General features: G+C 38.9%; 1 protein-coding gene across 1 annotated transcript in view; it reads right to left on the reverse strand.

Annotated features, from left to right (window-relative positions):
• Positions 1-14,273, reverse strand: part of LOC150083126 (ankyrin repeat and fibronectin type-III domain-containing protein 1-like) — a 558,629-nt gene that overhangs the window by 161,070 nt on the left and 383,286 nt on the right. The window contains exon 18 of the mRNA XM_090378398.1: positions 7,040-7,172. Coding sequence (XP_090234524.1) covers positions 7,040-7,172 — 133 coding nt within the window. The remainder of the gene's footprint in view (positions 1-7,039; positions 7,173-14,273) is intronic.

Genomic DNA, 14,273 nt, shown 5'->3' on the forward strand with positions numbered 1-14,273 from the left:
AATAAATAATAATAATTAATAAATAAATAAAAATAATAAAATGAAATTAAAAATTAAATAAAAAGGAAATTAATCCTATCATCCTATGCGCTTCCCTTACCCGAAAGTACTATCCAGATGACCTTTGAATTTCCCCAAACTGTCGGCCTCCACCACCCATGAAGGCAACTTATTCCAGTAATTTATAACTCGCTGGCTAAAATAAAACTTCCTGCAGTCCAATCTAAACATTTCCCTGCGTAACTTGAATTTATGTCCCCTAGTTCTAGCATCATTTATAATCTTGAAAATTTTGTCCTCATTCATTTTACTGATGCCTCTCAGAGCCTTAAACACCTCAATCAAATCTCCTCTAAGGTGTCTAGTTTCCAAACTCTGCAACCCACATATTCGAAGTCTTTCTTCATAAGGACGCCCTTTTGCCGATCTCACCAGGCGAGTTACCCTTCTTTGCACCCTTTCAAGAAGCTCGATGTCTTTCTTTAGGTGCGGTCTCCATACTTGAACATAGTATTCCAAGTGTGGTCTAACATAGGCCTTATATAATGGGATTATCCGTCCCTATCTCTACTTGCAAAAGTTCGATAGATCATCGATAGGACACCATGGGCCTTCCTTGCAACCTGTTTACAATGCTCAGAGAATTTCATGTCTGACCGTATCGTAACACCCAAGTCCCTTTCCTCCAGTACTGGGTTTAGTTGAACTCCACCAAGTGAATAAGTTATTTTGGGATTACTGTTTCCCAGGTGTAATACCTTACACTTTGTTGGATTAAAGCACAGCTGCCATTTTTCTGACCATTCTTGAAGTCTATCTAGGTCTCTCTGAAGAAGCTCAGCTTGACAGTGATCATTAACTACTCTACCAATTTTAACATCATCTGCAAATTTAGACATCACGCCCTCTATCCCTTCATCAATGTCGTTTATGAAAATTAAAAACAACAGTGGTCCTAATACTGATCCTTGGGGAACCCCACTTCTTACATCAACCCAATCTGAGGAATAGCCATTTATCACAACCCTCTGCCTCCTGCCCTGAAGCCATCCTTCTATCCATCTAAGGATTTTCCCAGTGATTCCAACCTGTTCCAGCTTATAAAGCAACCGCTCATGTGGGACTGAGTCAAAAGCTTTGCTGAAATCTACATAAACAATGTCGAAATTATTTCCTAAATCCAGCTCGTGAGTGACCCTTTCGAAATAGCGAACCAGATTTGTTAAACATGATTTTCCCTTTACAAAACCATGCTGAGTATCCTTGAGAATTTCAATTCTATCCAAATGATCCTGAATTCCACCCTTGATCAATGCCTCCATGATTTTCCCTACTACTGAAGTCAGACTGACAGGTCGATAATTTCCCACTTCACTTTTAGAGCCACCCTTATGTATGGGAGATACATTTGCACTTTTCCAATCCAAGGGAATCTCCCCAGAGTCTAGTGATGCTCGCATAACCAGCCTCAGTGGTTCAATGCACTCGCTTGCCGCCTCTCTCAAGATTATAGGGTATATTCCATCAACTCCAGGAGCCTTACTAGTCTGTAGGCTTGAAAGTTTTTTCATTAAATAATCTTGCGAAATTTCAATATCATTAATTACATATTTTTTAACTTCGCTCCCACAATTTCCCATTGCCACAAAAGGCTTTTCATTTGTAAATATCGATGCAAAATAACTGTTGAGGGTAGTGGTCACTGTTGAGTGGATCATCTAGAGCTGTCCACTGGATACTAGGGAAAAGGATTGGAGAGCAGATAGAGAGATCTATTGAAGAGACTGTTCCTTTTGGGAGGTGGAGGTAAGTTGGTGAACCAGTATTTAATATGGTTAAATTTCGTCTTTCAATAAGCATTTCAATGATTTTTCCACGTCCGTCTGTATTGGAAGAACCCCACAATGGATGGTGTCCATTGAAGTCACCCAATAAGCAGAAAGGGGTTGGCAACTGCTGAATGAGATCTTCAAGTTCATGTATGGTACAAGGGCGACTGGGTGGCAGGTGGATTGAAGCAAGTGTTAGGGTAACGCCAATGGCTATTCGTGTGGCAACAATTTCAACAGTGGTTTGCAACTGAATGCGTTTGCAGGGTACTCTTCCATCTATAAGTATCGCTACCCCTCCGTGAGCATTATTAGTAGCAGGTCTGTCTTGCCGAAAGAGAGTGTAATTTTTTATCGAAGTAGACACCTGAGGTGTTAAATATGTCTCTTGTAAACAGATTCCAATTGGTTTATAACTCTTAATTATCTCGTGGATGTCGTCGATATTGCTGCGAAAGCCTCTACAGTTCCATTGGATGATGTTTTTCATTGTTTGGATTTAAATGAAGAAGCTATGTCTGTCTGTTTTTTGGAAATCTGTTTCTGTCGGTCAATTTTTATTTTGTCTCTCTTTGAAAATATTGGTCTGGCCTCTATTACATCTTCTGGATGAATTTCCAGAATGGTTTCCGTTTCTTCATGAGAGCAAGTCTCATTTGTGTCCATGAAGAAAGGTTCAGCATGCTGCTTGTTACCGGGATCAGAGTTTTCTGTTTGAGTAGATCTTACAGGAGTTGTAAGAGTAACAGGAGGTATCATGACTGGTGTGTTATTAGATCTATTAGAAGTCTGTTGCTTTGAGGACTGAGGTACAGTAGAGAGTAAAGTTCGAGCCCATTCAGAAATAGAGATGCTTGGCGGGATTGATGTATCTGTTTGAACTGATATTGAGTGAAATTTTTGAGCAGCGTCGGCATATGTACGTTTTGGCATCGGTATTAGTTGCTGTAATTGTTTTCTGGCTTCGGAAAATGAGACTTTCTTTTCTATCTTGTATTTTTGGATTTTCTTCTCATATTTCCACTGATCGCATGTTTTTGAGAAAGCTGGGTGATTGCCTTTACTATTAGGGCAAAGTGAGGACTGCGATTTACAATCGGCTTGGGCATGTTCCTTCGATCCACAGTTAGGGCATACTGCATCACTTCTACAGACAGTTTGGGAATGTCCAAATTTTTGACATTTATAACATCTTAGCGGGTTTGGGATATACGGGCGAATGCGGCAGTTCAAATACCCGGATTTTACTGATGATGGTAGGTTGGGTGAGCTAAATGTCAGTATGATACTGCGAGTTGGAATAAGTTCGCCATCTTTCTTAATCATAATTCTCTTCGCTTGTATGACCTTCTGATCCTGCAATTCGTTGACAATTTCCTCTTCTGAGACATTCATTAGGTCCCATTCTGAGATAACACCCTTGGAGGTATTGAGTGTTGCGTGTGGTGACACCTTAACAGGGATTCCATTGAATGTTGTGAGCTTGAGAAGGTACTCTGAATGTTTAGAGCTTGAGAAGGTACTCTGAATGTTTAGAGCTTGTAGTCTCAACCAACAGATCGCCAGATTTGAGACGGACCATTTTGGGGGAATCTGCTACATTTTCCAGACACTTTTGTATGAGGAATGGCGATAGATTGCCTAGGGCCTGGTTCCCTGAGGAATGCAGGATCAGGATACTCGGATTCTATTAGGGAATCATCCATCTTCAGTCTCTTTCGGTTGGTTTTGTCATCATTAGGTTGCAGACGACCGGGCTAGCCGAGTGGGTAAAGTACCTGCCCAGCAACCCAAAGGTCGCGGGTTCGATTCCCGCCTCGGGCTTGGATCAAAGTACTGCAAAAACCTTGGGAGTACAATATGGCCACAGAAGCCGATGCGCCAACAACTACCAAATCAAAAAAAAAAAAAAAAAAAAAATTAGGTTGATGCAAATCCTTTGAATTTGGATTTGCTGTCTGAATCGGGGGAAAGTTTTCAAAGTCCATGTTTTGCTCCTTTTGGCCCTGGGAGTTTGCTTTACCACCCAGGTTTCCGGGCCCGCCACGGCGAGGCAGGAGCAGTGCCACAAGGTGACCAAGCGGCTGAGTTAGGAAGTTAGTATTAATATAAAAACAAACAGAAAGGTGGTTTTCCTTCCTGGGCCTTTGCCTACTTCTTGTAGTGTGAAAGAGCTACTTTGATCGAGAAATCAAGAAAAACGGTTGTTTAAACGAAAAAATAGAATCTATTCACTGAAAATCTCTTTAGAAAAAACGATTTTACAGATGCACTAGAATCGCTTGGCCACGGAATGCTTGGCACCCGGGGCAGTGCTTCTTTAACCAGTGGCTCCATTAATTTCCCTAGAACAGAATTTAAACTAACAGGTCTGTGATTCCTTGTGTCACTCTTTGATCCTCCTTTATGAATTGGGGACACATTTGCACATCTCCAGTCCATGGGTACCTCCTCTGAGTTCAAGGAAGCTCTCACAATCATGGCTAAGGGTTTCCTTACTTCATTTGTCACCTCCTTTAATATAACTGGATAGATTCAATTCACCCCAGGTGCCTTTCTAAGCAGTTAGAATTGCTACGTTTTTTGCTGTTTTTATTTGCATCCTTTGCCAAAGATTTCTTGTAATCTGCCTTTTGCCTGCCTAACCTCCTTTGTGACATGGTTACACACCAGCTTATATCTATCATAGGCTTCCGTATCACCTGTTCATTTATATGTATGCCATGCATTTTTCTTCTCTGCCACATGTCTCATTAGTTCATCTGACATCCATTTAGGCCTAAACCTTGAACAATATTTCTTAGTTGGTATGAAAAGCCTAGTAGCTGCCAAGATTAATTCTTTGAATGCTTCCCATTTTGAATTTTTCTGTTGGTAACATCATCAGTTGGTCCCACCGTATAGAATTTAAAAATTGTCTCAGACCACCATAGTCACCATTATGAAAACAAAAACCTTCCCTTTACCCCTGATGATAGTTACTTCTTTGAGTAAATCCCACTTCAGAACATGGTGATCAATGCCACTTAGTGGTTCCTGTATCTGCAGATTCTTAATGCATGAAGAATCACTATTGATAATGAGATCAAGAGTATTACCCGCTCTAGTTGCCTCCTGAACATGCTGCTGTAGAAAATAATCATCCAATAAAGCTACAAAAGCCTTGCTAGTGTGTAAGTGACCAACCTATAAATTCCAGTCAGTATTTTGGAAATTAAAATCCCACATTATAAGACACTCTGATTTATTAGCCCACTCTATTTCTCTATACAGCTGTTTATTATACTCATCAGAGTCATAGGCCTATAACACACTCCTACTCTCAATTTTGCTTTCCCAGTGCTTATGCCACACCAAACTGACTCGACACTGCTCCGTCCACCCATGTCGACTGGCTGTACTTCCTTAGATGTTATGTGTTTCTTAACTAATAGCATAACTCCGGCCCCCCTGCTATCTTTCTCCTGTCTATCCTCTCTCTACACATTGTACTACCCAAATTCCATTTCTGCATTCGTTATATCTGCGTGACACAATGTCTCTGATATCCCAATAATATCTGCCTCTGATATTTTGACCAACACCTCAAATTCATCATATTTATTTACTAAACTCCTAGCATTGGTGTACATGCAAGTATACGTGCATCTGTTCCTATTCTTACCTACCCTAACACAGCCCATGCATTTACTTGTTCCGCAATGACTCCCAGCAGTCTCTGAAATTCCCTGCACCTTGGTTTCCCGGCTGCTGCTCATTCCAACAGAAGCAGTGCAAGAATCACTTTCACCTCTGCTAGCGGCTACTGTTAATCTATTAGTTCATATATCCCATCAAGCTAGTAGTTTTCCGACCTAAGTAACACTGCCTCGATAGCATCAGCAAATATTCTTGCATTCTTTCTATTTAAGTGTATCCCATCCCTGTAGAAGCAGTCTCGCCTATTAACAAGTACACAACAGGTTGAGAAAAATTCTACCCTTTGAGTCTTGCACAATCTCTCCAGGGCCGAATTGATCAACAAAGCTCTCATCATATACTCCCTCCTATTGTGTCTGGGCAGAATTGCAGACACTTTCAAATTCAACCCCATTTTAACTGCGAATACTCAGCTGCCTTCATCTTTATTTGGTTAGAGGGCTAAAGACAAGATAATGTCACCATGTATTGCTACTCAATACAAACATTTTGTGAAGTATGGAATTATCAGTTGGGTTTCAAATTTTTCTGAAACTTCTTGTTGCTTGATTACCCACCAGACATTATATATTCCTTTTAAGTTTTTTAATGTGATTCTTAAATGTGAGCTATCCCATATGATCCATGTGGTATTCAACCCTCTTCACCCCCAATTTCAATTTTTTGTTTTAATTTAAATTTTCCAATTTTTTTATTTTTAAGTTTTACATTAGTTCTGAAATTTACCTGATTTAGATACTAAATTTTTTAAGGTCCTGCTAGTCTGATCTTGTAATTATTCTTGATCTGTCTTTTTATCCGAATATATAAAGACCTCGAGGTCATCAGCATATGTTATTACTGCTGATATTCAATAAAGGTTCAAAAGCAAAGGCAAAGAAGAACCCAGAGAGAGAAATATGTCACAGTTAAGTGTAATTTGCCTTTATTTTGTTCTGCAATCCCATGTTCTGTTAGTGAATTTTTCCAAAATTTTTTCCTTGGAAGTACTCAGAGTATCTGCCGTATTATTCCAACATTTATGTTAGTGATCCATGACAGTAGAGCAGGTTTGCTATTTATCACTCACTTGAAGAGGTCTGGGTTCAATTCCTATCTGTGATTAGAGGAATTCTTCATGTCCTCTTCAATTGAAGCTGCAGTTAACTGATCTTCAGGGGTAGGGAACAGGGTTCCCCATGAGCTATTCTGTGCTTTTCAGCACACAGAGAAATATCTTTTAGAATTAAATACTTAATCTTAGTTATAACTAACAGGAGTCTAAAACTATAACATATTTTACAATAAAAAAACACAAGTCACTGGCTGGAAAAAAGAGTCAGAGTGGACTTATGTTTCATAAACTAATGTTTCATAAGTGTTTCTTCACTTTATTCCAATTCATACGAATGACTTATGAAGGTAACGTAAGAAATGCAAATACTGGAAGCAATAACAGCAAATTACTGCTGGCAAGAAAGGAATAGCTAAAAATAATTATTAATCAAAAATAATGCTATATGCAGTCTTACCTTCATAAGCCAATGAAAGTCAGTGTGTAAAGAGGAAGGGTATGTCTCATCTACTTCAAGGACTGGTAAGGTTTCTTCTGCTGTTACTAGAACTTTATCTTCGTTGTACAAGAGACAGGCAAGATAGGCACCTCTGAGAAATCAAGTAAAACAAGCCAATAAAGAAGCAATTCTGCACAATTTGAATCCCCCAAGCAAAGCTGTGTTAGAGTAAGATATTTTTAATAATTTGCTAAAACATTTCTACACATAATGGCTGAATTTTGCACTTCACAGTGATTGGCATTTTTCCTATACCAATTCATTATATTTTAAATGTGAATGTCGTACTAAGCAACATTCTTAGGATTATTATTATTATTGGCAGTAAAATGCAGCAATACAAAAGTGCATTACCATGCTGAACAGCAATGCTTCTTAAGAAAAACAAAAACACATACACACTGATGTGTACTCAACCGTGAGAGGTGTCAGTTAAACTTTTAAAGTAACTGCATCCTTTGATACAATTAGTTTCCTGAGCTAAGGTAAAGAAAGCCAGCATGAGAACAAAGAGAAATGTTGGATAACCTATGTGGAAATTTAGTTTCCTGACACCAGACTCTAGTGCTGCTCGCTCGGTAAATAGACGATAGGTGTTATTGGTCTGGAGCCGAAATCGAGAAGGATATATTGATTGGCAGGTAGGTGTGGCAAACGATGAAATGATTGCTGGTAAATGCGACAGATGACAAGCTACTGTGTAATCATTGGTTGGCATTATAATGTGTATTTATGAGTAAAGCACGGTGCATAATAGTTTTGTGATGAACAGTAAACTGGTAATAGTAGCCATGAATCTTTTAAAGATGGAAGAAATTTGTAAGGAAAATAAAACGTTAATTGATTTTTTTTGGTGAAAACTAAATTAATAAAAGTTTTGTTCTGTTCATTTTTATGTTCTTCATTATGTTTTTTTCTCATTATTAAAAGTAGATTTTTGGAGTTCATGAGTGTTTTTACTATATTGTTGATTTAGGTTTGGTTACAAAAAAAGGAAAAGGTTTCTTTATATTTCATAACCTGACCTTAAAAATAAAAGTACAGAAATAAAAAATTAATATTTTATTAAAAAACAATTTATGTGCTAGTTGACCCATGATTCTAAAGAAAAAAGGTTAGGTTACCCCTCCATTTCGGGAGGGTTCAAGCTCCCATGGGATTCAAGTGGAGGTAACATGACCTTTTTTCACCATTAGGGCATATTATTGAACAAGAAAATAAAAATACACTCATAAAAAAATTTATTTCACCCCCTCCACTTTGGGAGGAGTCAAGCTCCTGTGGGATTCAAGCGGAGGTAACCTGATCTTTTTTCACCATTATGAAAAGTGTTCATTAGGGCAAGTTACCATTAGTGCTTCTGAGTGCTACTAGACCAATGTTATCGTGTGTTTTGTTCGCACACCAATCAGCACATCATTTGCCACGCCTACCTGTCAATCAATATATCATTCTTGGCTTTGCTCCAGACCGATAACACCTACCGTCTGTTTACTGAGCGAGCAGCACTAGGGTGCTGTATCGAGAAACTAATTTTCCGTGTAAGTTATCCAACGTTTCTCGTCGTTCTCGTGTTGGCTTTCTTTACCTTCGCTGTTTCCTGTTTAATCAAAAACTGCAATCCATGCCCTTCTGCTCATAGTTCTATCCTTGATGCCAGTAGGTCAAGATCCCCCCCCACCACAAAGAATGTTGTTTTATCTTATATTTTATAATTGTACTTTCATGCTGATGCTTGTAAAGCTACCAACATTGAGTGCACAATCCCTCCTCTCTTCCCTCCCCAAACTAAAGTATCTGAAGGTTGTTGTTATTTGGTTTTTAGGAGCATTAGCAACTAAGGCCATATTGCTCCGAGAATATGCGGTGGTCATTCCCTGACCTTTCCGCATCCTCCGTATTTGGTGGTGATGGGCTCGATCCCCAGTCTAATCAAGAAGCGTGTGCTATGCACTGCTGCTCCTTCCTACCCGACTACGGAAGCGGCAGTATCTGAAGGAGATGACCTCTTAGCTCTAGATGATAATGGTCCATAATAATAATACCATTTCACCAGATAGTATAAAATGCCTTTCTGATATCTAACTTGACCATTTACATGTTGTTTCATGACAAAGGCATTGCAGATATTGGATTGAGCTGTAATGAGTATGTTGAGAGTGGATCTGTTATGGAAGTCATACCGATGATCTGATAAAACATTCTCTGATTCTAAGATCCATGTAAGCCTCATATGTACCATTCTCTCAAAACACTTTTCCCATGCAGCTTGTAAGAGAGATATTAGCCTATAATTTTGAACCAAAGAAGAGTCTTTGCTGGTTTTAGTATGGCAAGAATGAAAGAATAACACAAGGAAAGAGGATAAACATTCTCTGAGTAGATCCAGTTATAGAAAATTATAGTTATAGAGTTGAAAGAGATTCTTGCACTGCTTCTATTGGAATGAGCGGAAGCCTGAAAAACAAGATGCAGGATATTTCAAGACTGCTGGGAGTCACTGCAGTACAAGTAAACACATGGGTTGTGTTAGGGTAGCTAAGAATAGAAACAGGTGCATGTAAACTTGCATGTACACCAATGCTAGGAGTTTAATAAATAAATTTGATGAATTTGAGGTATTGCTCAAAACATCAAAGGCAGATATTGTTGGGATATGAGATGTGGTGTCACAAAGATATAAGGAATGCAGAACTGGAATTTAGGGAGTACGTCTACAGAAAGGATAGACAGGATAGGAAGGGAGGAGGGGTTATGCTATTAGTTAAGAAACACATAAAATCCAAGGAAGTGAAGCCAGTCGACATCGCTGGACAGTGCAGTGTCGAGTCAGTTTGGTGTGACATAAGCATTGGGAGATCAAAATTGAGAGTAGGAGTGTGCTATAGGCCTAATGACTCCAATGAGTATAATAAGAAACTGTACAGGGAAATAGAATGGGCCAGTAAATCAGAGAGTCTTATAATGGGGGATTTTAATTTCCCAGATACTGACTGGAATTTGGGGGCTGGTCACTCACACACTAGCAAGACTTTTGTGGATTTATTGGATGATTGTTTTCTACATCAGCATGTTCGGGAGGCAATTAGAGGGAGTAATACTCTTGATTTGATTACCAGTAGTGATTCTTCATGCATTAACAATCTGCAGATAAATGAACCACTAGATGGCAGTGATCACAGTGTGCTGAAGTGGGATTTACTCAAAGAGGTAACTACCATTAGGGGTAAAGGGAAGGGTTATTGCTTTCGTAAAGGCAATAACCCTTCCCTTTAAATTAATAGTATTTAAATTCTATACAGTGGAACCAACTGATGATGTTACCAACAGTAAATTCAAAATGGGAAGCATTCAAAGAACTTATCTTGGAAGCTACTAGGCTTTACATACCAACTAAGAAATATTGTTCAAGGTTTAGGCCTAAACGGATGTCAGATGAGCTAATGAGACATATGGCAGAGAAGAAAAATGCATGGGATATATACAAATTAACACGTGACACAGAAGCCTATGATAGATATAAGCTGGTCTGCAACCAAGTTACAAAGGAGGTTAGGCAGGCGAAGGCAGATTACGAGAAATGGTTGGTTGGGATGCAAAGAAAAACAGCAACGAGTTCTTTACTTATGTAAACTCTGGAGGTTTACATAAGTAAAGAACATAAGTAATACATAAAGTTTACATAAAGTTTACATAAGTAATGAATCAGATTGGTCCACTTGATATCGATGGGTCAACTGTTGATGATCCTGCTCATATCGCTAACAAACTAAATGAATATTTTGCATCGACATTCACACATGAGGAGTTAATCAGTGAGGTGAATGCCAGAGGTGTATTCAACTCTGGCACTAAGCTAGAGAATCTTGTAATAACTGAGAGTAAAGTGGAGGAGAAATTGTTGAAGATAAACACAAGAAAGGCACCTGGGGTAAATGGGATCTATCCAGTTATATTAAAGGAGGCAGCAAAGGAAGTAAGCAATCTGTTAGCCATAATTATGAGAGCTTCCTTGGACTCAGGACTGGAGATGTTTGTTTGTTATTTGGTTTTTAGGAGCATTAGCAACTAAGGCCATATTGCGCCAACTGGAGATGTGCAAATGTGACCCCAATTCACAAACGAGAATCAAAGGCTGACACAAGTAATTATAGACCTGTGAGTTTAACTTCTCTTCCAGGAAAATTAATGGAGGCACTGGTTAAAGAAGCATTGCAGGATCATCTAGACAAGACTTCAGTTATAGCTCGGACACGGCATGGTTTTGTTAAGGGAAAGTCTTGCCTGACCAATTTGATTGGATACTATGATGCAGTCGCAAAAGAACTGGATGCAGGGAATAACTTTAATATTATATACTTGGATCTTAGAAAGGCTTTTGATACTGTTGCGCATGTAAGACTGCTGCACAAATTGGAGTAGTGTGGCACTGGAGGCAAATTGCTGCTATGGATAAAGGGGTGGTTGAGGGGGAGGAGACAGACAGTGGTAATCAATGGACACTGCTCATCGTGGACTAATGTTATTAGTGGAGTCTCTCAGGGTTCAGTATTGGGTCCTTTATTGTTCTCTGTATTTATAAATGATATTGATGATGGTATATCAAGCTTAATGTCCAAGTTTGCAGAGGATACGAAGGTTGGCAGGGTTGTTAATGACAGTACGCTGCTGCAACAGGATCTATAAAAGTTGAGCAGATTGGCTGAGATGTGGCAAATTAAGTTTAACATTGACAAATGTAAAGTACTACATATGGGAAACAGCAACTCCAGAGCAATGTATCACCTCTGTGGTACTACACTGACAGTGGTAAAGAATGAAAGGGATCTGGGGGTGGTTGTGCAGGCAGATATGAAGTTCTCTGAACAGTGCAGACGGGCTGCAAGAGTAGCTCATAGTGTATTCTCAATGATATACAGGAATTTTTCTAGCAGGGATAAAGAGGTGATTATTCCCTTGTATAAGGCAATGGTCAGGCCACACATAGAGTACTGTATATAGGTCTGGAGGCCTCATTTCAAGAAGGATGTAGAGCTGCTGGAATGAGTACAGAGAAGGGCAACAAGATTAGTGAATGGAACAAAGGGGTGCTCTTACGAAGAAAGGTTTAAGTTTTGCAAATTACAGTGTCTGGAGACTAGGCACCAGCGAGGTGATCTGATAGAGATGTATAAAGCCTTGAATAGTTTGAGCATGCTCAATGCTGATGGGATTCTTCCTCTTGCTCAGATTTATCACTGAGAGGGCATAAATTCAAATTGAGGAAAGACAGATGTATAGAAGTGTAGAAATTTGCCTTTAGCCAGCGGGTGGTTGGTTGGTGGAACAGACTTCCATCCCTTGTTGTGGAAGTTGATAGCCTAAATAAGTTTAAGGCTCAGCTGGACAGGTATTTCGAACGAACAGAGGGGGGTGAAGTGGAAGTGGTTCTTTTTTTTTTTTTTTTGGCTGATGCTGCATAAGCTTGCTTTCTTGCATCAAATGCCTCTACTAATGCTAATGCTAATAACAACTGGAGATATGTCTTTTTTCTTCCAGTTTGTAAGATATGATACAGACAAAGGCACATCTGCAGTTGGCAGCCAAAGAGGTTCTGAATTTATATCTACTACAGAAATGTGCTGGAAATGTATTTCCCAAACTCATACTAAGCGTCTGAGACGCAGTCCTACTGGTTTATTATGATTTTGCTTGCGATCATAATTACGTGCATAGTGGATCATGAATAATGGACCAATTTGGATGTGATGGTTGACTGTATATTTTTGGCGCATACATGCATAGTAGATAATCTCGCCGAAGGTGCAGCAGGGGTTCCAATGCATCTGCATACAAACTGTAAATTGGTGACGTTCTAAATGCTCCTAGAGTTATGCAGAGAGCACTATGGTGAATGGTATATAGGCGATGTAACATGCTCCGTCCTTCTGAAGCATATACAGGAGATCCATAATTCAATCGAGATCTAATTAAAGTTTTATATAATTTTAGTAATGTATACCTGTCGGCTCTCCAGGCCATTGAAGATACTGTGTGCAAGATATTAAGTTTTGAGAGACAGCTAGTTCTAAACTTTCATCGTTCATGAAAGTTTAGTTTCCTGTCTAATGTTAAGCCTGTAAGAAGGAGAATTTTCAGCAACAAGTAGAGGAAAATTAATGGGGGCTCACATCTGGTGAGTATGGGCTTGGCACACCCAGGGTCCTGAGCTGGATATCATCATTCTTCTCTTTCTTGGTGATTCCCTTCACTTTTGACTCTCTCTCTCTCTCTCAGGGTAACTCGGGAACGTTTTTTTTTTCCTGGTGCAGCATAAGCCTCGGGCTTCCTTGCATCATATGGCTATTAATAATAATAATAATAATAATAATAATAAGTATAAAACTGGTTCAGGATGAAGACCACTGATTTTACAGAAATGTATAACAGCTGATTTTTTCTCAGATATTCTATATCCATTATTTTTTGTCCATGCTTCTATTTTGCTTATGGATAATTGGAGCTGTTGCTCAATCGTGTTCATGCTTTGTAATTGAAATGAAATGGAAAGATCATCTGCATACATATAGATTTCAAGTGAAGAGGTGATATAACCTTTGTGACATTGTTCATCGTAAGGGCAAACAGGGTTGCACTTAATACTGAGCCTTGGGATACTACTTCCTGTTGTATATGTATTGTAGATAGACACCCTTTATATTGTACCTGAAACGTTCTGTCAGTAAGGAATTTTTCTGTAAACTGGGGAAGTTGTCTTCTGTATCCAAACTGAAAAAGATATCGTAGGATTACAAATCTCCAAGTTGTATTGAAAGCTTTTTCAAGATCTAGATTTACCATCACCATATACTATTTTCTTATAAATGAGTTTCTAATATTTGTTTGACACATAGATCTAGCATCGAACTATTTTTTCTGAATCCAAATTGGTGGGATGACAAAACATTCCCTTTTTCTAGCAACCACGTAAGTCTGTTATGCACTATTGGTTTGAAGATTTTTCCTAAACAGCTGGACAATGAGATAGGGTGATAGTTATATGTATAGGAAGGATCGTTTCTGGGTTTGGAAAATGCAGGACAATTGCATGCCGCCATATGGATGGATACAAGTTGTTTAGAAAAATTCTATTTTAATTTCATCTGTGCCAATGTGTACAACTATCACCTTTTGTGCTCTTAAAATATGATAA

This window comes from Mastigoproctus giganteus, chromosome 7 (assembly GCF_048544385.1).
Source record: "Mastigoproctus giganteus isolate SK-2022 chromosome 7, ASM4854438v1, whole genome shotgun sequence".
Classification (NCBI taxonomy): domain Eukaryota; kingdom Metazoa; phylum Arthropoda; class Arachnida; order Uropygi; family Thelyphonidae; genus Mastigoproctus; species Mastigoproctus giganteus.